Genomic DNA, 24863 nt, shown 5'->3' with positions numbered 1-24863 from the left:
GGATTTGCCTATTCAGGACCATTTCATACACATTGTGGAATCACAATATCTGCTCCTTTGTGTCTGGCTTCTTTCACTTTGCATACTGTTTTCCAGGTTGATCCATACTGTAGCATGTATTAGTACTTGATCCTATTCCATTTTACACATTCCTCAAAAAAAACATACAGTACGGAACTCAACTGTTATGATAAAAGGTCCGCAAACTCTCTTTACTGAAATGGAGTTGTTAAGTGAAGTATTTTTATTTGAATGACTTTAATGGTATCCTAGGTTATGATTTTTCTTTATTTTTTATAATTTTATTTATTTTTTCCCCCAAAGCCTCAGTAGACAGTTGTATGTCATAGCTGCACATCCTTCCAGTTGCTGTATGTGGGACGCAGCCTCAGCATGGCGGGAGAAGCAGTGCGTTGGTGCGCGCCCGGGATCCGAAACTGAGCCGCTGGCAGCAGAGCGCACGCACTTAACCACTAAGCCACGGGGCCAGCCCGGTTATGATTTTTAAATGTCATTTTCTTTAGCTTCATCTATATCTTTCAAAATTTCTATTCCAAACATGTTTTTCTTTAATTAGAAAAAACAAGGTTTTCAAGCAGGGGAAAAAGAACCCAGAAGATACCTGCATAAAAGGCACATGACCAAATTCCTAGCTGTATAGAAGCTGTTTTTCTGTTTTAGGTGAAAATGAAAATCTTTTTAGGGCTGTGCCTATGTTGCCAAAGAACAATGGAAAGTTGCCAAATTGGACCCAGATCTCACAACTGAGCCACGATTTGGCCCACCCCACAGTGAGCATCCATGTTGACTCGATTCACCAAGAGCAGTGTGACTCTCACCCCACCGCAGCGGAGGCGTAAACATGTCGCCAAGGCAGGTCTAATAAACCCACTTACAGGGCAAATCTGTTACTACCTCCCTCGTATTTGCCTATTTCTTCAAATCAAATACGCTTATTTGAAGAAATAACTTCCAAATGACTAATAAAATTAGAAAAGCACATATAATCACAGTTACAGATCTATAAAACATATAATCACAGTTATAGATCTATAAAACATCTCTCTTGGAGAGTGGGCCTGGAAACCTAAACAGGACAACATAAGAAGATCGTGATTTTTGGTTTTGGGTGACTTCCCAGAGGAATGGGAGAACGGGAGAACAGAGGAACGTAGGCGGGATCTACGGATAGAGACGGGCCCTCAAGGTTCTGAACAACTGAACAGCAGTTCTCAAACTGGGTGCGCCACGTGCTCCTCCCGCTTCACTCTCATCTTCGGCAGGGTCTCCTCACCTGCCAGTAAGATCTGCTCAAGCCTTTTCCAGTTTGTACCACAAAGACAAAAAAAGGTATAGAGAATATGCTTTTTCAAACCATACATGCTACCTCGATAACCCTCCACTGAGGATAACTTAACTGAGAGCCATAGGTCATCTTTCTTACTAAGATATTTAGGGGGAACACAGTGTGAACAAAAAATTTATCTGTTTCTAGGTAAATTACTTCCTTCTAAGCAAACTAAATATTTTACCTGCTCTGTCTGAAAAAAGGGTGATAGGTCATTTACATAAAATTTCTCATTATCTTGATCTAGTACTGATATCTTGCTCAATTAAGCTATGTCCTTAACTGTTAGCCTTCTGGCTTTGGGCTTTCTTCATCTCCAAGTATCTGAAAGTAGTGGAAAAAAACCTTTCAGACCTAGATTTGAAGACCTGGCAGCACTCAAGTTAATTAGTCTTGCCATGTGTCAGTTTTCTCAGCCGTAGGAAGGAGGATAAAAACCCTTCTCTTGCAGGGCTATGAAGACGTCATGCACGATGGTGTACATACAGGGCCTACCATGATGCCTGGCACATTGAGACACGATCAGTTTCAGTCCCCTTCTCTTTCTCTACCCGTCATGCTCATGCTAGTGTGCTACGTGGTGTCAACAGATGTTTGTTTATTTATTTATTTTTCTTTGTGAGGAGATCAGCCCTATGCTAACATAGGCCAATCCTCCTCTTTTTTTGCTGAGGAAGACTGGCCCTGGGCTAACATCCGTGTCCATCTTCCTCTACTTTATATGGGACGCCGCCACAGCATGGCTTGCCAAGCGGTGCGTCAGTGTGTGCCCGGGATCCGAACCAGCGAACCCCGGGCCGCCGCAGTGGACCGCACGCACTTAACTGCTTGCGCCACCGGGCCGGCCCAACAGATGTTTATTTTTAATAGTAAGATCCATAATTGAGATCATTCTAAAGTTGTTCAAATTTTGTATACTAGGCTAGTTCTCACATGTATAAAAGTATAAAATGCTTCTTGTATGATGAAGCAAGATTTTCAAAGTGACAATACTAAACAGCTAACTGGATGTAAATGAGGTGGCACATTCTACCTTATTCTTCCCACTGTCACCAATAAAACAAACAGACAAACACCATTGTATCTTAGATACTTAAACTCCTTCTATGGAGTGAGACAGTGTACAATCTCTAAAAGAGGGAAAAATAAATTACATCCCCCCCATAACTAAAGTACGGCCACTTCCTAATAAGCAGAGCAGCGTCTCGTGTGGAGAAAGCACTGGCGGCGGGACAGCAGCATTACCTTCAATATTCTGGTGGTCTATAAAAGGTGCTGGTCCCCATATCCTCACAGTGCCATCGTCGGAGGCGCTGGCCATCATGGATGGAATCTGTGGGTTCCAGCTCACACAGTTGACTGTGCGCGTGTGCCCCGTGAGCTCCGCAATCGGCAGTTCGCTACGTTTGTGCCAGATGTAAACCTTGTGATCTGCAGGCAGGGATGCAGAGAACAGTTACGGTGTGGCTACACAGTAACAAACCAACTGGCTTTAAATTTACCATTCTTTACAAACAGAACATACAAGTTGATTGTTAGAACTTAAAAATAGAACAAATATAACATGAATAGTTTAACAAATTACCTTATGAAAAGCCATTTTAATAAGATAGACATTTTTTTCCCTGTTAAAGGTGGTTAGTCCTCAAGTCACCACAAAACCTACCCACAATATTCTCTAATTCAGCAAGGTCTTTGAATGTAAAGAATTCTAGGATAGAGATGACAAATTCCATGGAAATGTGAGGTGACAGAAAAGCAATGTATCCCAATTCAAAAACAGCAATAATGAAGAGGATAGCTAGACCTTTACTGAGTGCGTACAACAGACTAGGTACTGAATGCTCATGTACATGACTGAGTCTTCACCACCACCCCAAGGCGGCCCCTCTATGGACGGTGACTGAAGTCCTGCGAGGTTAAGCAACCTGCTCATGGTCAACAGCCAGTAACGGCGGAGTCGAGGCTGAAATCCAGGAGATCCTGCTCTAGAGCTTCCTAGTGAGTCTAGACAGCTGTCCCTCCCTGCATCACCACGTGGCTCCGTAGCAGACTAAGTATAATTTCATGAAGTGACCACAAAAACCAACCCCTGGAAACCTTGTTACTTTGTGATAAACTAATCTCCAAAAACACAAGCGAATGGTACAGAGTCATGGTTCAGGATACGGGCTCTGGAGTCTGACCATCCCGCTCACCCCTCCCTCACTGAGCAGCTGGGTAACTTTGGGCATGTCACCCACTCTTTGCAACCGTTCCTCTTAAATGGGGATTCGTACTTACCTCATCATGTTATGAGGAGAAAATACATTTGTATATGACAAAGTGTTTTGAACAGTCTAGCACATGTAAACAACCATGTATTACTGTAAAAAGTTAACTAAATGTAGGTGATGGTTCTTAAACAGAAGGCAGAATCCCAGAGTAAACTAGAAGTGTTCAATCTGAAACATGTCAGTCAACTATGTGGCCAGCGTGAGAACGCTGACTGGGTGTGCCGCCAGCTGAAGAGACTTGAGTGGTGAAAAGGGAATTAACTTGTGATGCACGAGTATGTCCTGGTTTCACAACTTCTAACGTAGAGATACAAAGCTGGGACTGTATCTGAACATTTGTGTGTGTGTGTGAAGCAAAAGCTAAAACACACTTACCGAAAAACTGAATTTATTTTTCCTAGACGGTATTTGTTTTTCAATAGTTTTTGAAAAGAATTTTTCCTTGCATTAAATGAAATTAGCAAAAAAAAACAAAACGAGAGATTAGCTATGTTTCCCATTCAACTGAAGAAGTCCACAAAGGAGAAAGATTTCAGGCTTGAAAAGTGTGAATGCAACTGAAATCTGCCTATATATGGAGGAAAATGCTTTTGTGAATACATATCCAAAGAGGAGGTTTGCTGAAGAGGCAGCCAAAACCAATATGTGAAGAAGTAGTCAAGGTCAGAACGACAGGCTTTATGATCAAGCTCTGCTTGCTTTATCAGTCTAGGAAATCCAGTGCTTATGCAAAAGTAAAAAATAGGGAGTTTTTCTGTATATGGACAATGCAATGAAAGGCTTGAGTAATGGCACAACTTTGCAGGGGACAGGCTTCCTAGCTGCTCTGTTTCATCCTGGTATTCATATACTTGGGGATTTGGAAGGTCCTTGGAATATATTCCTTACAAATGGGGAGATAATACATTCACTGTACCCACTTGGTGTTCAAAACATTTTTAGAACCATTCTAAACCACCTGAGTGATGAGAACGCTAATCTCTTTACTTCAGTTATGTTTCACTTTCAGCCCTAAACAAAATATAATGTGGTGTAATTACATTATTCATCAGGCTTAGTTCTAAGTTAGTTTGGGCTTAAAAAGAAAAGATTGTCATCTCTAGGGATAATGGTAGCCATACATATTTTTAAGCACTTCTAGGGTACATATTATTTTTAGAAAGAGCTATGGGGGATTGTGAGGCATAAGTAAGAGGAAAAAGAAACCTACCAGAAACAAGACTGAATAGAGGACGGGGACAGAGATCTTAGAGTAGGAGGAGCTAAAAAGCAAGTCGAAGGCTTAATACATTTAGACCATATCAAATTAGAAACCAATGGAGGGGCCGGCCCTGTGGCTTAGCGGTTAAGTGCACGTGCTCCGCTACTGGCGGCCCGGGTTCGGATCCCAGGTGCGCACTGACACACCGCTTGTTCGGCCATGCTGAGGTGGCGACCGACATACAGCAACTAGAAGGATGTGCAACTATGACATACAACTATCTACTGGGGCTTTGGGGAGAAAAGGGCAAAAAAAAAGGAGGAGGATCGGCAATAGATGTTAGCTCTCAGGGCTGATCTTCCTCACAAAAAAAAAAAACAAAAAAGAAACCAATGGAGAATCAGAAGAACATAACATGATTACACTAACAGGTAAAGAAGTTTTGACTGGAAAGAAGTCAACTCACAACTGTTACCTAACAAACCACCCTTCTCTCCTCTCAATCTTATCTGACAGGAATTTTTTGGGGAAAGAAAGAATAAGTAAATTCACACGCTTCTTGCTAAAATCTAAATCCCTAAATGTCTCTCTTTGTCCTAATCCTTACATACACCTTATACACAAAGGAAAAACTCATGTGTCACATTGTGATCCTCTTATCTATTGATATCAGTTTTTTAGTAAACATCTTATACAATAAATGATTCAGTACCAAAAGTGTTTACCAACACAATCCAGTTCCCTGGTCTATCTTGTAAAACTAGATTCAGTATTTTTTTTTTTTGCTGAGGAGGATTCGCCCTGAGCTAACATCTCTGCCAATCTTCCTCTATTTTGTATGTGGGACGCCTGTAGGTTCGTGCCTAGGATCTGAACCCCTGACCTCGGGCGGCTGAAGCAGAGTGCACGAATTTAACCACTAGGCCACGAGGTCAGCCCCTAGATTCAGTATTTTAAAAAGTGACTTAAATAATTTGCTGCTGCAGCACTTAGAATATCAGTTTACTGGGTACTCAAGAAAAATGTGTTGAATGAAAATTTGCAATAATTTGCCATTATTTATGTTTCTATTACCTTAAAAACTACACTAATTTTTAATACTGCCTCATTTACCTGTGCTTGCATATTTTAAACAATTTATATTTTAAATTAGGTTGGCTACTTTAAGCACATGCCTGCCTGAAATACTGATGTTGTTAGACTGAAAAATAAGTTTATTCAAAAAGGTAGTAGAGACAATTCCGTAACTACAATTCCGTAATTTCAACTTTTCTGAGACCATAAGAATTATCAAAGTGAGTTATTCTCTTTGGCCATTACAGAAACACTGAAGATCTAACTATAGTGAATTCTGTCCAAGTTCAGGTAAAACATCATAATTAACCTTTTTTTAGATACTACTAACCTCTGAAAATCATCAGTCTGATGAAAAAACAAGTCACCATATGAAAAAGTAATGATTTAACTAAACCTGGATTTGACTCATGCACCAAGCACACCCCCACGTGGCCAGAAGAGGCACTACTGCTTTGTGACAAGAAAATAAGGACTCAAGTCATTTCGAAAAAGGGGAATGTTTGAATAAATAACTCATACAATTTTTAATTTAACATCTTGAGTTTGCTTGGAGATGCAACTACCTTCACAAATTGAGAGAATTATAGAACTTTAAATCCATCAATATAAGTGAACTGATAGTGACATAATTTACCTTCACTGCCACTAGCGATGAAGTCTTCATTATGGCCTCCAAAACATGAATGAATTGTATAAAACCCTTGCGTAACACCTTGATACTTTCTTACTAAAACTCTGTCTTGCAAGTCCCATAAATGAACTCCCTGTAGGCAAAAGAGAATACAGGTATTTATTCTACCTCAACTCAAAAGAATTTCAAAAAGTAATCTGTGAATATCCCTTTGCTTGATGGAACGTTTTCATTTTCTATTTATGCAAAATGCCAACGTTCTGACAGACTTACAGTTGACTCTACACACTTAAGGATCAAACACATGCAATAAAATTTAAGAATTAGTAGAAATATTTCTGTTTATATGTATGTGTGTATATATACACACTAAAAAATCACAACTAAAATTTGAACTAAGCTCAATTTTCCTGAGAATTATATTAATAAACTTACCTGAGTTGCTACATTTAACAAAGCTAATCGGCCATTCTTTGAAATAGTAAAAGACATAATGGGATGATCTTCTTGTACTCTGTAACCAGAAAATAACTTGTCAGAAGCAATATACTGAGAATCAAGACATTCAAATTATCAAAATATAAAATGATCTAGCGTCAACACCACAATTTTGTCTGTAATCACTATTATACACTATATTTAATCAAGAAAAAGAATCTGAGTTCATGATTACTAAGCACCACCTGACCATCAATCCACATTACCGAACAATCACACCAAAACAAAAAACAGAATAAAAACTCTTCTGAAAAAGCTAGTTCCACTACACATTTTCATATAAATCAGGTTAACTGTAGCTTAGTGGATATGAAAATCATTACATGTTCCTATCTGTAAGGTCCTCGAAGTTGTATCCCCGGATTCGCTGGTGTGTGTCTGAGGCCAGCACAGTCTTTCCGTCACTCAAGCACCAGAGGCACTGCACCCTCACCCCTTCCCAGGAGTCCAGGAGGTTACCATCTAAATCCTGAGTAGGAGAAGATCACTGTTAACTTCATTATCAAACAGTGCTCAGAGAGGAAAGACAAACCCAGAAGAATCTCTTAGCAACATCCTTTTGTAATAAGTTTGTCTTTTCTCGAGACTGAGCTCAGCCTAATTGTGCCATAAGTGTTTTTAATCATGAAAATTTGAACATAGGGTAAATTGCATTATAACAATACCTAACATGTACGGGGAGACAATATCTGAAAATCTATCTTCCCTTCAAGAACCTGCTGTAGACAGATAAATACAAAGAAAGAAAGAATCCCTAAGTTCCAAGTAAAGGTCTCGTTACTATTGGAAAATTTAAACATTCCTTTAAAATTCACTATGCTGGGATTTGTCCTATAATATTCAGAAGTTGTGATATAGAAACAGATTACTAAAACATTAATTATAGATTTATAGAATTTAGGAATCCGTTATGACATTTTAAAAAACTTCACCAAATTTGTAACGTACTCCACAGATCAAAGCTCTTAGGATCATTCCTATTGAATATTCAAAGCGCTGAGAGGCATTCCCATTCCCATTTTACAGATTAGGGAACCACCAGGTCCTGTATCCTGAAGGTTTAAATACTGTATGGGACGGCTAAAGTCAGAGGAAACATACATGGTCATCTTGCACCCAGGGAATTAAGAACTAATGGCTTATAATCATGCTGAGATAATACGACACTAGATATTTTGTGAGTTTCATGTCCATCTTAATAAAAGAACTTGATAATTTGTAATAGCTACATGCAAGTCTTTATGATAAGTGATCTTTAGCTACTTTGAAAGATTCCATGGGATTATCTTGTTTAATTTTAGTCTTAAAAATAAACCTGGAAGTGCCTACTGTAACCACACTAGGCAGTGAGGCAGTGATGAGAGACATGTGGTCTAAACAGACAGTAATGACACTGTGTTTGTGTCAGTCCACCTTGTCATAAGACTTTTTACCTATTAATTATTTTTATCATCCCAACAATCCAAGATTAACAGGGCAGGTATTGATCAGAAGATACCCCAAATAAAGACTGAAAAGTTCTCGGGTAGCACTCATCACCACAGTCATTCCTCAAATAAGACAGTCTACTCATGAAATTCACCATCTCTTTTTTTTTATACATAAAATTCAAAGGGCTAAAAACCTCAAAAGAAATTAAATACTAAATCTTTTCATTCCTATATATTAGGAACTTGTTTATAAGAAGAAAATGTTTAGTAAAACAATTCTTAAATGTTTTACTAAACTCAAAGTCTGTACTTTGTAAAACACTTGAAATGGTTAAAAATAAGATTAAAAAAACTACAGAAAGTTCCACTGGACAGTGCCTATCTAGAAAGACAGCCAAGCAGATCTTCATATGGTATATTTTACAAAAGATATCAAGTCGAGTGAATTCTTTATTTAAACAGAACTGTATGTGCTTTGACACAAGCAGCCCTTTGAAAGGGGCAGCAAATACTCACACACTGATAGAACTGCCCACGCTGACCGCCAGTCACAAAGCGCTTCCCATCAGGGTTCCAGGCCACACTTGTTAGACTGTCTTCATGAGACTGGCTCATTTTTGTCCTGAGCTCTCCCGTCTACAAAGAAATAAAACTGTATATAAGACCTTCCAGATACCCCTGTAAATGGAATGTATAAAGAAAAAAGAAAAAAAAAAAGAAGGGTAATTGGGATATCTGCTTAGTTTGGTATTCCTAATTAGAGAAATGAGCTGTTTTAACTGGCCTTACAAAACAAGACTATGGCACTCAGAAGAGAAATTAAAGACTTGAAGAAAAATCTAGGAGTTAACGCCTGGCAGAGGTGACCCAAAGACTAGGTATGATGAGATAAATGCCAATACAACTCTCATCTGAAATCAATTACATTCATAAATTAAAACATGTAATTCTTCCCAAGTAAGATGACGAAAAGCCCAACACTACATACCTATTCCTTCTGAGGTTCCACTTCTCCTCAGTCCATAGGTCTTTAGAAATTTTATTCTAAAATTGCATTAATGCAATCAGCACTTCCTTAAAAACATTATTAATGGGTAGAAAAAAACTACGCCCTTAGACTAGGCCAATGGTGTGGGCAGTCTAAATTATGTTAAATTTCATATTCAAGACACTCAAAATGTAGTAGGCAAGATGGGAAGAGAGAAATGAAAATTATTTTTCTGACATGTAACTTTATTTCAATTATAAGTAACAGAAAAGAAAGAGGAACTCTTGTACTATTTAGCATAGACATTCTAAAGCATTCCCAGTTAAGCAAGACTGTTCAGTGGTTACAACCCTCAGATATCCTCCTGTTATTTTTTCTAAGTCATTCAACTTAGAAGGTAGACACATACCATTTAATCTAGTCTTGATTCCATTTTGTTCATGGATTAGAAACAGGATCTGAGAGATAATAGCTGCCCTTGGCATAATAAAAAGTACATGGGCATAATTTTCCTGTGAGAAATGGGTAATCAAAAGTAAAAAAAAAAAAAAAAGAGTGAAAACAAAGTGTATGATCAGGAAACGGGGCCAAGTAATAAAAGCAAAGAGGGCACAAAAAACAGAAAACCAGACATCTCCTCACACTGAAAAATACTCAGCAACAGCAACCTTAGATCCTTCCCCCATATGGTTAACTGCTCTCACCTGTTTACTTTTCGGGTTGCTTGATATAAACAGTTACAAGTTTTGAAGCACAAATACACATGCAACAGCTAAATCCCTGGCATTTTCTATTCACAAATATGTTCACACACTAAGTTCTGAAGGCAGAAATGGTCTTTTCTTCGGTTATGCTCAGGATAGCGAGTATATGAGGCTATTAATTAGGAACTTACCTAAAAACATAAAGGAACAATTTTAAAACTGACTAAAAAAACCCCACCCTTTTGGAACAAGTCTATAAAGTAATGCATAGTAAAACAGGCTAGAATATAGTTTAACTGTCCAGAAATTCAAAATTGACTCAAAGGATGACTACATAGGCACTATAAATTCAGAGTGTCTACCATGGGATTATGACTACATACCTCCTCCTGTGAGGGGGAAAAACGCTTTAACGAAAATAAAATTTGTCTTTTAGGTCCAATTCACTTCAAGCCTGTTTCATTGAGAGAAAGCCATCCATTCTATTTTGTGCTTTGCCACGCCCCTGAACCCAATCACAAATACAACACTGATTAAACAACTGTTTGATAAAAATGGCATAAAGATATTTTGGGAACAACCGGGGATTTTGGTTATTTTGGTTATGAAATGAATATTAGATATAAGAGAATTATAGTTAAAGTTCTTAGATAAGATAGTGCCATTTGATTATATAGGAGAATGTTATTTTTTAGGAGATATATGCTTAAGTATTTAGGGGTAAAATATTCTATCTGTAATTTACCCTTCAAATGTTTTGGGTATATATATAAATATGTATGCACGTTTGTATGCACATATGTATGTACACACAAAATATAACAAAATGTTAACAACTGCTGAATCTAGGGTGGTAGACATACAGGTCAGATTGTACTCTTCCTTCAACTTTTCTTAATATTGAACATTTTCTGATGAAAAAGCTGGGGTTGAAACATAAATCAATGACTGAGCAGTAGGAAAAGCTCCCTGTCGTGACAGCAGAGTTGGAATTCTGGCCCGTCATCTTCCGGTGCATCTTAGTGCTCCCTCTGTCCTCGGAAGCGTCGTCATTCTTTGAGCCGTTTCTGTGGGGCTTCATCTTGACTCTCTCGGTAAACATCAACTTACTTACAGCCCCAGACTCAAAGCCCTATCCCACCAACTTGTATTTTTACACCCAAACCACAGCCTGGACCATTCCGTGGCCCAGGGGTGAAAAGAACAAAACATGTCACCTAACCAGTCAGCCGAGAGAAGGAAGTTTAAAAAAAATTTTAAATCCTAACTATACGTTTTCCAAAACACAGTCTGTAGATAATGGAGTGAACTTAATGCTGAGTTTTTCTAAAATGGGACCCGGATAAAGTTCAAGTTTTCATTTAGAAACAGTAATAAAGCCCTTAATAATAAGTACCGAAAACATCATTTAAATTTACTAAACTAAATCAGAATATTCAATATAGGTAAAGAGATGGCTATTGCCATCAGATGGAAAATTTGGTTTAATGCCAATGTTTTCACACCTAAAAGGTAATTTTCGTGTACAATTCTCAAACTATGAAACAACAGTAAAATCTTTTCTGAGGGACAAAGCACCACAGTAAATGGTACAAATTCCACAGAACAAAGCACAACATTCCTGAAAATACTTACTGATCCATCTCCAAAAACTCTACTGTGCTCAGCATAATAATTAAGTTTATAAATCTGGCCACTTGGGTTCCATTTGAAGAATTATCTTTTACAAGAGATACCTAATGCTAATTTTGGTTGAATGGCTCTGTTCTTAGATCAAGAATAAAGTTATACTGAGTATGTGCAGTATGACTGTGCTTTAAAGGCTAAACCGAGGATGAAGTTGCTCACCTGGACGTTCCAGAGCCAAAGCTCAGAGCAGTCATCCGGGCCACAGGCAACGAGATAGTTGTCGTCTGGACTCCACGCAATATAAGAAACGCCATAGGCGTGCCCTTCTAACGTTTTCAGCAGTTTCAGCAGGTGTGTGTCCTAGGAGGGAAAAGAGCTCAGTTACCTCCCATCCATTGTCACTGCTTTTTCGGCACAGAACTTAAATAGCTGTAAAGATGTACTTTGATAATTTAACCTGAGAAAGTTTTCACCCATCTCACCAATTTTTCCCCTAATGAGGCTCTAACAGCTCGCTTCATAAAGACCGTTCACACAGCAATATTAAGCATCTACTATATACAAGGCATTGTGTGCTAGATGGAAATAGAAAACGACACAGACTTGGCCCTTGTGAGACTTTCTAGGAAACTGAAAAGAGGTTTAAGAGCGACCTCTTATTTATTTTTTTAAACAGCTTTATTGAGATATAACTTACATACCATAAAATTCACCCTTTTAAAGTATACAATTCAGTGGCTTTTAGTATATTTACCGAGGTGTGCAACCATCACCATGAAAATTTTAGAACATTTTCATCACCCCAAAAACTAACCCCACACTCACTAGCAGTTATTCCCCACTGCCCCTCCCTACAGCCCCTGGCAACCACTACTTTCTCAGTGGATTTGCCTATTCTGAACATTGCATATAAATGGAATCATACAGGTGGTCTTTTGTAATTGGCTTCTTTCACTTAGCACAATGCTCAGGGTTCATTCATGTTGTAGAATGTATCGGTATTTTATTCCTTTTAATTGCTGAATAATATCTCATTTTACGGATATACCATATTTTGTTTATCTACTCATCAGCTGATGAACATCTGGATTGTTTCCACTTTCTGGCTAACATGAATAATGCTGCTACGACTACGTACGAGCTTTTGTGCAGCCCTGTGTTTTTATATCTCTTGGTTATATATATAGGAGTGGAAGTGCTGGGTCATATGCTAACTCTACCTCTAACATTTTGAGGAACTGCCAAACTGCTTTCCAAGTGTCTGCACCATTTTACATTCCCACCAGCAGAGCTATCATTTATTTGCTGCTAATCAATATTAGCACCATTCACAAACAATATCTCACTTAATCCTCATAAATCTCTCAGGTAAGTATTATTCCCCTCCCCGCTATTACAGGGAAGGGGATGAAGGTTTAGAAAGGTTGGAAACTTGCCTCTGTTTATAGTACGGTGGGATTTGAACCTGGGCTGCCCGACTCTAGAGCAGATACTCTGAGCTGTGCAGGATGAACTGAGAGTATAAATGTAGAAGTGGCAAGTGACACGGCTGGAGAAGTTGACATCTTTATTTTAGGCTAAGGGGTTAAATTTATCCCGTGAGTGAAGAGCCACTTACAAGACTTTTAAGCTGGGGAATACATACTATGCTATTTGGCTTTAGGACGAGAACTCACTGTACAACAATGTGGAAGATGAATCAGAACAGAGAGACACAGGATAAGGACACCTGTAATGAGCCAATGCAACAGCCAGAGTTCAGACAAGAAACGAGCTTCTAAACTCACATGGTCAGCACTTAGGTCAGATCAAAATATACCTGGGACATAAAACTGACACAACAGAAGGAGATGAGAAATGTTGAAAGACAACCGCCAAATTTCTGTCTTAGGGGGTACGGATGGATGTTGACAGGGAATAGAGGACGTAGGAATTTGGCTAGAGGTGGGAAAAGCAAGGAGTTAAGTTTCAGACTTTGGTCTAAAGACTTATTGAGACCAGTTTTGAGCCTGGGGGAAAATCCAATGACAGCGACCTACAAGCATTTATTTTATTTTTTTTATATATATATATATATTTTTTTTTTTGTGGGGAAGATCAGCCCTGAGCTAACCGTGCTAATCCTCCTCTTTTTTTGCTGAGGAAGACTGGCTCTGAGCTAACATCTATTGCCAGTCCTCCTCCTTTTTTTTTTTTCCCCCAAAGCCCCAGTAAATAGTTGTATGTCATAGCTGCACATCCTTCTAGTTGCTGTATGTGGGACGCGGCCTCAGCATGGCCGGACAAGCGGTGCGTTGGTGCGTGCCCGGGATCCGAACCTGGGCCGCCAGTAGCGGAGCGCACGCACTTAACCGCTAAGCCACGGGGCCAGCCCACCTACAAGCATTTAGAACTAGGTCTGGAACTAGTCTCATAAAACTAAGTTGCGAATTTTTTTCCAGAAATTCATTTCTCAGAAAATCACTGAGAAATAGACGTGTTTACTATGATTTTGCTTCTTCACTGGACCCTAAGTTTCTCATTCATTCAATTATTTAGTCCAGCGGAGAATGGGCACGAGGTATTTGTATTAGATTCTAGCATCGTTAGGTCCATGCAGCTTGCATAATTTAATAAGCAAGTTGTCTTTGGAGTGGCTCAAGATGTTCCAGAAACAAACTTTCATTCATAATGGTGCTTCAGATCTACACAAAGATTTGCTTCTAAACTGATGACAAACAACTTCAGGAATATTTAACTCAAAAACTAATTGTTTCGTCCATACTAATAAAAAAATATAATCTTGCAAAAGTAAAATTGAAAATAAATGAAGATAGTAATACTATAGCTTTACAAGTACAATGTCTTTTATTTTTTTTCTGTGAGGAAGATTAGCCCTGAGCTAACATCTATTGCCAATCCTCCTCCTTTTTTTTCCCCAAAGCCCCAGTAGATAGTTGTATGTCATAGTTGCACATCCTTCTAGTTGCTGTTATGTGGGACGCGGCCTCAGCATGGCCAGAGAAGCGGTGCGTTGGTGCGCGCCCAGAATCCGAACCCGGGCCGCCAGTAGCAGAGCGGGCGCACTTAACTGCTAAGCCACGGGGCCGACCCAGTACAATGTCTTTAGACTAACCTATTCAAAGTGGAAATATCATGTTCATGGAATCCACTTAACTTTGCTTGGATTTTGGGTGGGGGAATGGGTAAAATTCTTTTTTAGGGGGCAAAGGTAAGAAAACCTGGTAAAGGAAACTAGGCATTGGAATCACATCAACTCCAATCTAAAGGCTCTCTATGCCTTCTTTTTTCTATCCATTAAAAAATACATATTCAAAAAGATCACCAATTTTCTTGCAAGTTTTTCAAATAGTATCTGACATAACAAAATAGCATCATACCAAACCCTAAAACCCACTGTATCTCAGATTGGAATGTAATCATTAACTCTGCATTTCCCAAGCTAATCTGGCCAAAAAAAAGCTCTTTACATGTAACACCTATTGCCATTCTGCATAACTAGTATTCTGACAAAAACACTCTGGGAAACACTGGCATAAAAGTCTTAGCAAAGTATACAAAAGCCTCCTCGATCTGGCTGCTACTTACTTCATTAATCTCATCTCCTAATCTATAAAATCTCTTCCTCCAAATTGCCCAAATGCCCAGCCATGTTTGCTTTCACCCAAGGGCCAGTTGTAACCAGTTTTGCCTAAATAATTATCTAATCCTTCTTTACCTAAGACTTACTTGCCTTACTTTCCCCTGCTTTCCAGTTCCACTAGGAGCTCTTTCTCGAGCTCCTGAGAACCCATCATAGAACTATTACCCTGTGTCATCCTGAGCTCAGTCTGTCCCTCTTTAGCAAAAGGCCTGGCGCACAGCAGGCACTCAATAAACACTTGCTAAATAAACAAAAAGCACTCGTACACACTGCTGCTAGAAAACAATGTAATAGAGCATAATTTTGATATAGTTGCTTTCTTTTCAGACATCTTGCAAATAACTGCTGAATGAAAATACAACTCCTTAGAATAGTATTCAAAGGCCATGACTGGATCCCAAACTCTTTTCCCAGTCTCATTTCCCACTCTTCGCCTTACTCATTCTATTCTCTTATTCGGGGGTGGGGGGAGGGCAAGGGAAGGCCCCTCTCTTCCTAGAATGCCCTGTTCCTGTCTCCACATGTGTGACGTACAGCGAGGCTCAAATGAGGCCCTCCTACCTGTGACGCTCCTTTGTGCTTTCATAATACTTTATATATACAGTATGATACTTATTTCAGGGTGTTTTCCTTCCCTTTCTAAACTGCACATTCCTTTGCAGGGGCTCCTAACCTGAGATCTACAAGGAGTCAACCAGGGATAGAAGGAGGGGTCCTTGAACTTAAATGGGAGGAAAAATGCACATCTTTATTTTCACTAACCACAGGCTGAATTTCAGTATTTCCTTCAATCCTGTAGGCAACTGACAAGGTAGTATTAGGTATTATATAAGGTAGCATTAGGTGATATATTAGGTACATTAGTATACTATATCAGGTAATAGCAGGTGACTGTTATAATAGAAATCTCAAATATTTTCATATCATATTACAGTTGAAATATTATTTATGCTCATCACTACTTCAAAATTCTGGCAGTTATTAGATCTGCTGCTAGAATTTGTTAATGCGTTAATAAAAAAGCAACATATAATTATACTATAACTGTTTCTGTACTATTTTGATAACTTTATTTCAATACAGTTGGGTTTCCTTAGTAATTAACATATAACATATACTTGGGCTTCCTTCGAGTTTTGGTTTACGCACTTAAAAACATTATTCTGAGGAGGGGTCCACAGGTCATTGGACTGCCAGGAGTACATGGTACAAAAAAAGTAAAGAGTGCCTGCTTTAAGGCAAAGAATAGACCTTATTTACCTTTCCTCATTCACAGCATACAGCAGGTGCACAAGAATGGACGTACGCTCTCAAATTTGATTCTCTTCTTTTTAAGGTATTTCCTTCTATGGCTCCTATTCTCTATTTTTTTCAACGTGAGAGTCCAAAACTTTATCTTGGGCTAACAGCATATTCTAATTCTAAATTTTAAAATAAGATTATTTACTTCATGATTTTAGGTGAATGACTCCTAAACCAAATATATCTCCTTAACCTATCTGGAGTCAGGTACTTCTCTGACTGCTTGATAAATGTTCAACTGGCTGAAAGAAATGGAAATACTTATTTCTACAAATCTGTAGGTCACCTAGTTAAAAACAAAGACCAATATGATTTAGAGATAACTTACAATTTTAAGTCCAGGATACAATACTTTTCATACGTATCACTGGGGGGAAACAAAAGTGGGGGGTGTTTAACAGAAGTTCCACAAATTACACAAGTCAATGAAGGGTTTCAGAAGGCAAAATGGTAATGAGTCTTTTCTAACTTGTGACAGAATGGACATTGTATTAATCTGTAAAGCAAGTATTAACAAAGATACAAATTGGCAGAGACATAAAGAGCGGTAGGTCCAGAGTCACAATATTCCTGAATTTGAGTCTTATTCTGCTATTTACCAGCTGTGAGAGCCTGGGCATTTAACTTCTATCTCAGTTTCCTCATCTGAAAACAGGAGATACTAGTATCTCGAAGAGTTAATCAGAGGAGTACATTAGATAATGCACACAGAGACTTAACACAAAACACTCAAAAATTCTGATAATACTATTAACCTATACATATCATCTAGCCAACACAGAAAGAGGTAAGACATGACAAAGATAACAAAAAAATGCTCTTGCAAAAGAATACTATTTATATATGCATGCTTTAAAAATATGCACTCAATCAATTAAATTAAAAACGATCTCTTCGCAATCTAAACGCTCATACTGGAGTACATACCGGATCAACTTGCCATATGATAACTGTTGTATCTTTTGATCCTGTTGCTAGTTTAGTGCCATCATTAGAGAATTTACAGAACCACACTTCATTACAATGCTCCGTAAGTATCTGCTGAGTATAACACGGGAACTGCCTCCTATAACAAAGAAGTCCACAAATAATTATTCTTTCAAAACAGATGAGAGTAGTTAACAGTGAAAAAGGTTACACAACTGATAAAACTTCTTTGGAGATCAAAAACGTTAAAAATAAGATATGAATGCATTTGCAAATCTTAAGAATCAAGTTTCTATTGCTATGTTGAAAAATATTATAATACTAATCAAGGCAATCTTTGGGGAAATCAGTAATTTAAACCTGCTTCAGTTTACAGTTTATTCTTTTTTTCCTCTTCTCAACCTTAAAAAAGACACAAAGTACTTATCCATCACAGAATTTTTTGGTCTGATTAAGTCAAATTCATACAAATAAAAATTAATAATCAGGGCTTCACGTTTGTCTGTTTAAGTTGGCTGGTATCAGGCTGTTCTATCAGGAATAATGTATATTTTCACTGATATAAAAGCAACTTGGCATAACAAAAAGAATAGGCATTGTAGTCAGACAAGTTGGGTTCACAAGCTTTGGCAAGTCACTTAACTCCTCTGAGCCACGGTTGCCTCACCTATAAAATGAGATTTATACCTAAAGGGGTTCTTAGGGTTCTTGTAAGGATAAGAATTACATCTAAAATTCCTGGAATGCAATAGATATTCCACAGTGATTACTAATATTATTTTTGGGGGAGCACAGGAGAAGTGCCATATATGATAGGGGCTGTTGTGGTTGAGTTAAAGCCTTAGGAATGGAGGCAGTAGAGTCTGACAGACATAGGTTCAAATCCTGGCTCAGCCACTTACTAGCTGTGATTCTGGGCAACTTATTTAACCTCTCTAAACCTCAATTTTTCCAACTATAAAATGAAGACAATGGTACTTGCCTTACAGAATTTCTTACACAAGAATGAAATGAAAGGATGAGATAATTAATGTGAGGCATTTAGACTGAGTCTGACACTTAGCCAGTACTTTGTAAGTGGCAGTTATTATTATATATTAAAGGCAAAGAATTCTATGACTAACTTTACCAAGTTAAAGAGGAAGTTACCGTAAGAACAACTATTCTCATTAAATACTCACTTCTAAAAACCATTCTATCCTTTTCCAGCTTCTGCATCAGCACCGTCCAATATAGCTTTCTGTGATAACTGAAATGGTATACACCTGTATTGTCCAATCTGGTAGTCCTAGCCACATGTGGCTACTGAGCATTTGAAATGTGGCTAGTACATCTGAGGAACTCGATTTTTAATTTCACTTTAATTTGAATTACTTTATGTTTAAATTTAAATGGTCACATGTAATCAGTGGCTACTGTCTGGACAGAACAGCATTATATTATACACTCTATATTATTATAAAAAAGTTATTTAAACATTAATGGATCAACTTTTTTAAGTCTGTATTGAAAAAACGGTCTTTCTATTGTTTCCTCCAACCAATCTATAACTTAAAAACATATTTTGTCAATTTACCAGCCTGATGGGTCATAGATATTTAAAGATAAATTCAGTTAACACTCTTTATTTTATCGGGCACCCATGGCAAGTTACCTTAGCAATTAGCTATTTGGAGGCTGCTTTAAACTTTCAGATTGTCTAATTATAATTTACCCTCATGTTAAACTTTTATTCTACAGCTGAACTGAAACATAATCAATACCAGTTGACATTAACTCAGCACTTACTAGATGCCAAGCAGTTTGTGACATGCTTTATATATAGTATTGCTACTTCTCAAAACTACCTCGCAAAGCAAGTAATATCCCCATTTTCATGAGGCTCAGAGGGAAAATAACTCATCAGATATCATAAACTGATAAATAACTGGACTAGGATTTAAACCTATGGCTGACTCCAAGGCCAATTTTCTTTACAAATATAATTTTTTAAATTGTATCTTTCAAGACACTGCTGGATAAAACTCCAACCAAATAAGTACTTTCAATATCAAAAATGGCTTCCCCCCTCTCCTATGGGTAATAACCAATAGCGATGTCATATATTCAGTGAGAAACACTTTATATCTAGGCATAAAATACACAGTAATTCAAACGGCTAACGTTGATCATAAATGAAAAGATATATCTAAAATCAGAGTAGCAAATGTCCTTAAGGAAGGAAGACTTCATAATCAAAATTATAGGGCAAAAATCATCGAGTCTACTGACAATCATTTATATCTGAACGCCAGTAAAGTGGTATTTAAATTGTCATTACTTTATCATTACTTAAATAATCTTTTTAAAAGACTAATTAACAGCCCCCAGTTTATTAAAAGCCTAATTTTAAATGTATACAAGTGATAGTTTACATGTCTTTGTTTTCAAATAAATTTTAAATTTAAGATGGTGTTAAACATATTACTACCTTCCCAAATAAAACTGAATAAAATGTAGCATTTTAATCAAACTGAATCTTAATAGTTTAAGTTTCTATAAATATTTTATAGTAATCCTTTACTAAAAAATTCATACTTATAAAGCTACCTGTGAAAACATCCTTCTATTGATTGGTGAAAAAAACCCACAAAATCATTAAGAAAAAAAAAAAATCTATTCCTTACTGCTCAAATTTAACCAAAAATATATATACACTAACTGTGAAAAACATAATATATAACCTAATGAAAACTCTTCAGTGCTCATCAGGACTTTTTAAAAAAGTCATAGTTCACTTATTCATAATCAATTTTCTGTTCTCCAGACAGAGGAGAGAAAAGCTGGTATTTAGATTTCAATGCTAAGATTTAACTTCTGAAAATTTAGTTTTCTAGTTTCAATGCTAAAATCTAGTTTCTAAAAGGGAGTAAAGCAGAAAATAAAAAATATCAACTCTTCTTTTGAAGACTTGGAGATGAGTGGGGAATATTAGGAATTAAATCAAATTCCGGTTCTATTACCCCAGTTCAGGAACACAAGACATAACTCTCTCTAAAGACTGTACACGGTGACTCAATGCCTGACATCTTCCCCTTAGTGTCTTCAAAACCTATCTCTAGAGTGACAAGTCAAGGCTGACCCCTGGTTTTCTGGCCTGGAGAAACTGGGTAGATGGCAGCCTTTCACTGACAGGGAGTTCAAGAGGAAAGGCAGACAGACTTCGCAGGCACAGCTGAGAGGACAGGGGAGTTCTATTTCTGCCATGCTGCACTGAAGGTACTGGAGTGACACCCATGTTGTTGTACTGAGGTCTGAGGCTTAGGAGGTAAATTCTGTAGCTCTACCCCGACCTAGGAGTCACTAGAACCACGGAGGTGTAATCTAAAGGAGGAGAGTAGGATGAGAAAAGGAACACCATTCTGGAACACACACTTATGAAAGGGACAGGTAAAGAGGAGGAGCCTAAGGAATAGTCAGGAGTAAAACCTAGAGTCTGGAATGTTTTAGAAGTCAAAGGACAAGTTTCAAGGCCATGTAGTCAAATGCTATGGAAAGGTCAAGATATAGGCTAGAAAGTAGCCACTGGATTTAATAAAGACACCGTTCCTCACCAACACCTGCAACAGTTCTGGGGGTGTGCTGCCTGCACAAGCCCTACTACTACAGAAATCTGAAGAGGGAAGGAAAAGGAAGGGTGTAGATTTTGTGAACATAGAGTAGGCAACTATTTTAAGAAGCTGGCTCTAAAGTGGGGGTGGGGGTGGGGTGGCGCAGTGGTAACTAGCAGCAGCAGAGTCCAAGCTTTGTTCTGTCTCTAAAAGATTACAGAGCAGCCCTTCCAATCAATGGTCATTCCTGAAGAGCAAGAACTCTTTCACTCCTATGTAACACTTCAGAGGGCTTGCTATGTAGGTTTACAGGAGCCTGATCCTGATCTGAGGGTTGGAAAAGTTAGACTAGGTATTTTCCATCATTTACTTTCATAGGTACTGGTATAAAAGTTAAAGGACTTAGGAAAAACGTAGGTCACATTCTCATAGATTTCCGTTTCCAAACAGGAAGGCAAGCTCTTGACCTACTAACACCTCTTGAACCATAAAGTCTACCATAAACACCTTTCAATGTATTCCGCCAGCAATAAACTCATGAACCAAAAAATGATTTGAGTTTATAATTGTCTTGATTTTAACATTGGTCTCAAATTCCCTAAAGGAGCTATGAAATACGAAACCATATAACCTTTTACTCTATTATCTCCTTCTACCTCTATTCAATGTAAGTGAAAAGACTTAAAAATTCTCAAAACCAAGTCAAAGAACAATGTTAAAGAGTAAAAAGGGATAAAGGAAAAGGATCTCTAATCACTTTCTTTTAGAACTTTTAAGACACGCACCAAGAAATCACCAATACTTGAAGACAAATAACAGGTAACTAATTGAAGGCCAATAGCTCAGTTTTTATCTTTTATTGCAATTGGGGACGGTGAGGTGAGAACTCAACTACATGTAGTTTATGCACACCTAACAAATTATCTTCAACCACAGTAAATATGTGCATATATATAATTTCTATGGTTCTTCAGTTCCTCATTTTTCCAAAGCCCTCACACTTCTACACTTTTGTCCTTCCTATTCACGCTGCTTTCAGTAGTTCTTTGATGATCTTTGGCAAAAGAAATTGAGCACAAGTACTGCAGCTGTTCATGTTTGGTTGGTTCACTAGACCCAAATCATTTCCTTCCTGGAGTTCGAAAGATGTCACAAGTTGTTTTTTAGTATCTTAAAAATGAAAGCTCTGCTGTAATTTTGGAGCATATTAAAATAGTAGGGACATTTTTACTTAAAATACTCCTAACATTAAAAGTGATGCCTGAATTCCTACAAGTTAAACTATGCACATGGGTAGGTATAATAACAAAACCCAAGCCAGAAAGTTAATACCTGTTATTCTCACCGTTTTTAGTTTAGAGGCCATCTTCTGCTAAAAAGCAGAACTTTCGTTATGAAAAAAGTATTTCCATGATCTTTATGGGCAGAAAATAATTTGGGCCATAGTTAAAATAGACATAATGTCCAGAAAAAGAGGCACTAAGTGATCTCTGGCATTCCCAAACAATTATCACTTATAAGTCCTTAAAAAAATGGCCAGATACGGAAAATGACCAACCACACCTATGGACAAGAAAAGGAAAAATAGGCTTTCCAGCTTCAGATCTCAAAGTGTGGTTTAGATACACAAATAGCTCTTAATTTTCAAGTTCAGTAGTTCTAGCTTTGCTTGTGAACAACTATTAAATCAGACATGAATAGTTTGGATAAAACTCTAAAAAAGAAAACATTTTAATAAAGTTCATAATTGAGTCTGTAAAGTGTTAGCTGCTGCAGAATGTGAGAAGTGTTCCTCTTACCTACTGCACACGTGGTCTATAAGCAGAGACACGGAATCTAGATCATTATCGAGCTTGGTGTTGTGATACAGGCACCGATCCCTTTGTAGCTCCACCGCCTGCCGCAGGAGAGTCTGTAAACGCCGTGGGGGAAGCATCACTGATGGTGGTAAATAAGCTTTAATAGGAGATATTTTTAAAAAGAGAAATAAAAATAAAAATTAAAAAAAACAAAGAAGTATAAACTTTTATTTAAGACATTTCCTCATCTTCTGCTGCACTTGCCCCTGCCCTAATAACATCGTGTGCCTTAAGTAGAGCAGTTCTGGGTGATGTGATGTAACACGTGAGCTTTATGAATATTTGCCAGCACCTATAGCTATGTTGCCACTCTTATGAAATATACTTGGATAGGGGGGCTTTAATTTGTATGCGGATTTTCTTAAAATCAAAAAAAACCAGATTAAAAAAAACCAACAAAAAATAAAAAGGTGGTGATGACAAAAAGAAAACCTAAAGATGACTGCGTACCAGAGAGAGAGTAAGCATCACTAGAAGTATAAGAGAAATCTCCAGTAACAAAAAGCAGCCACATGCTGGAACAAGTCAAGTTCCAGGTCCCATCGAACTGCTTCTAACGCCAAGTATACTGTGAAAATGCAGGGACTCAGTGGTGGTCTGATATTGATACTGATCTATTTCAATCCTTCAATGCCTCATACCTCCCCAACCACATGGTTTTCTGATTCTTAGGATCTCCACTCCCACCTCAACATGAAACATAGAGAATAATATGATTTCACCAGAGAGGGAAAGATCTTTTAGATAAAGATGAGGCAAAAATAAAACCCCTAATCTAATGTGGAAGTTATGTAACATATTTGGGGGGAGAGTAAAAAAATTTACCTAAAGAAACCCGGGCCATACTATTGAAATCAACAAAATATTTAAAACGCTTTGTGGCTTAAAGCTGTGGTTTACATTATTTTTTCTCTAACCACACTTCTCCCCTCAACAAAATCTTAAGGGGACCATCAATCTATAAAGCAAAGGAAAGGAGAACTGCTCTGGGACCACCATCCTCGCACTGACTCCTGAGGTTAGCTTCTTAGAGACTCCACGGCAGAGTTCCAAAACCTTTGGTTTAAAGGGCCTCTTAATGCATTTCCCCGTTGTCTTCCCCTATATAACCACTCAACAAGGGTATGTCTAGGCACAAGTCTTCCTAGTGGATTTACAATATCTATTTCTAATCTAAGAAAATACACAGAAACACCAAAAAGTAAGACTCTCACTCTGAAGTTTGTCCAACAGCTTGGACCGGGAAGCTGTTCCTTTGCCCTCCCACTCTGCTTTTGCACGTAGGTCTTCTGCATGGCTACACATCAGATACCTAAAAATATGACAGAGAAAGCACCAAATATCACACTCTTTTCTTTGGATTTAACATAATTGAAAAATACTGATTATACTTTGGATATCTAGTTCTTACTAAGAAATATATATCAAGACATTTCTACAGTAGACCCACTTCATTAATACAACCTGGCACCTGGATATAATTACTAAAATGTAATATAACAGTAACAGCTAAACATATATTATTGTTATCTATAAATAGAATATATTCTTATATTTATTGTTATTTATCATTATATATATGTAGCTCTTATTGTGTGCCAGGCTCTGATCTAAGCACTCAACATACAAATTACTTCATTTAATGTTCATAACAATCCTGTATGAAGTAAGCAATATTACTCTATTTTTATAAATGAGGAAACCAAGGCACAGAAAGCTTAAGAAACTGGCTTAGGCTTAGGTTAAGAGGCACAGTAGGA

The 24863-nt window shown here is 37.7% G+C and overlaps 1 protein-coding gene across 2 annotated transcripts in view; it reads right to left on the bottom strand.

The window, feature by feature from the left end:
• WDR26 (WD repeat domain 26) overlaps positions 1–24863 on the bottom strand; it is a 42667-nt gene that overhangs the window by 5429 nt on the left and 12375 nt on the right. For both annotated transcript variants that reach the window (XM_058533630.1, XM_058533632.1), the window contains exons 5-13: positions 24318–24415; positions 23044–23200; positions 17655–17793; positions 12002–12142; positions 8978–9097; positions 7355–7500; positions 6969–7047; positions 6537–6666; positions 2594–2779 (exon numbers count right to left, since the gene is read on the bottom strand). In XM_058533630.1, the coding sequence (XP_058389613.1) occupies positions 2594–2779; positions 6537–6666; positions 6969–7047; positions 7355–7500; positions 8978–9097; positions 12002–12142; positions 17655–17793; positions 23044–23200; positions 24318–24415 (1196 nt within the window). The remainder of the gene's footprint in view (positions 1–2593; positions 2780–6536; positions 6667–6968; positions 7048–7354; positions 7501–8977; positions 9098–12001; positions 12143–17654; positions 17794–23043; positions 23201–24317; positions 24416–24863) is intronic.

This window comes from Diceros bicornis, chromosome 38 (genome assembly GCF_020826845.1).
Source record: "Diceros bicornis minor isolate mBicDic1 chromosome 38, mDicBic1.mat.cur, whole genome shotgun sequence".
Lineage (NCBI taxonomy): Eukaryota > Metazoa > Chordata > Mammalia > Perissodactyla > Rhinocerotidae > Diceros > Diceros bicornis.
Note: the sequence above shows the minus strand (reverse complement) of the source record. Positions and strands in the feature narration are given on the sequence as shown.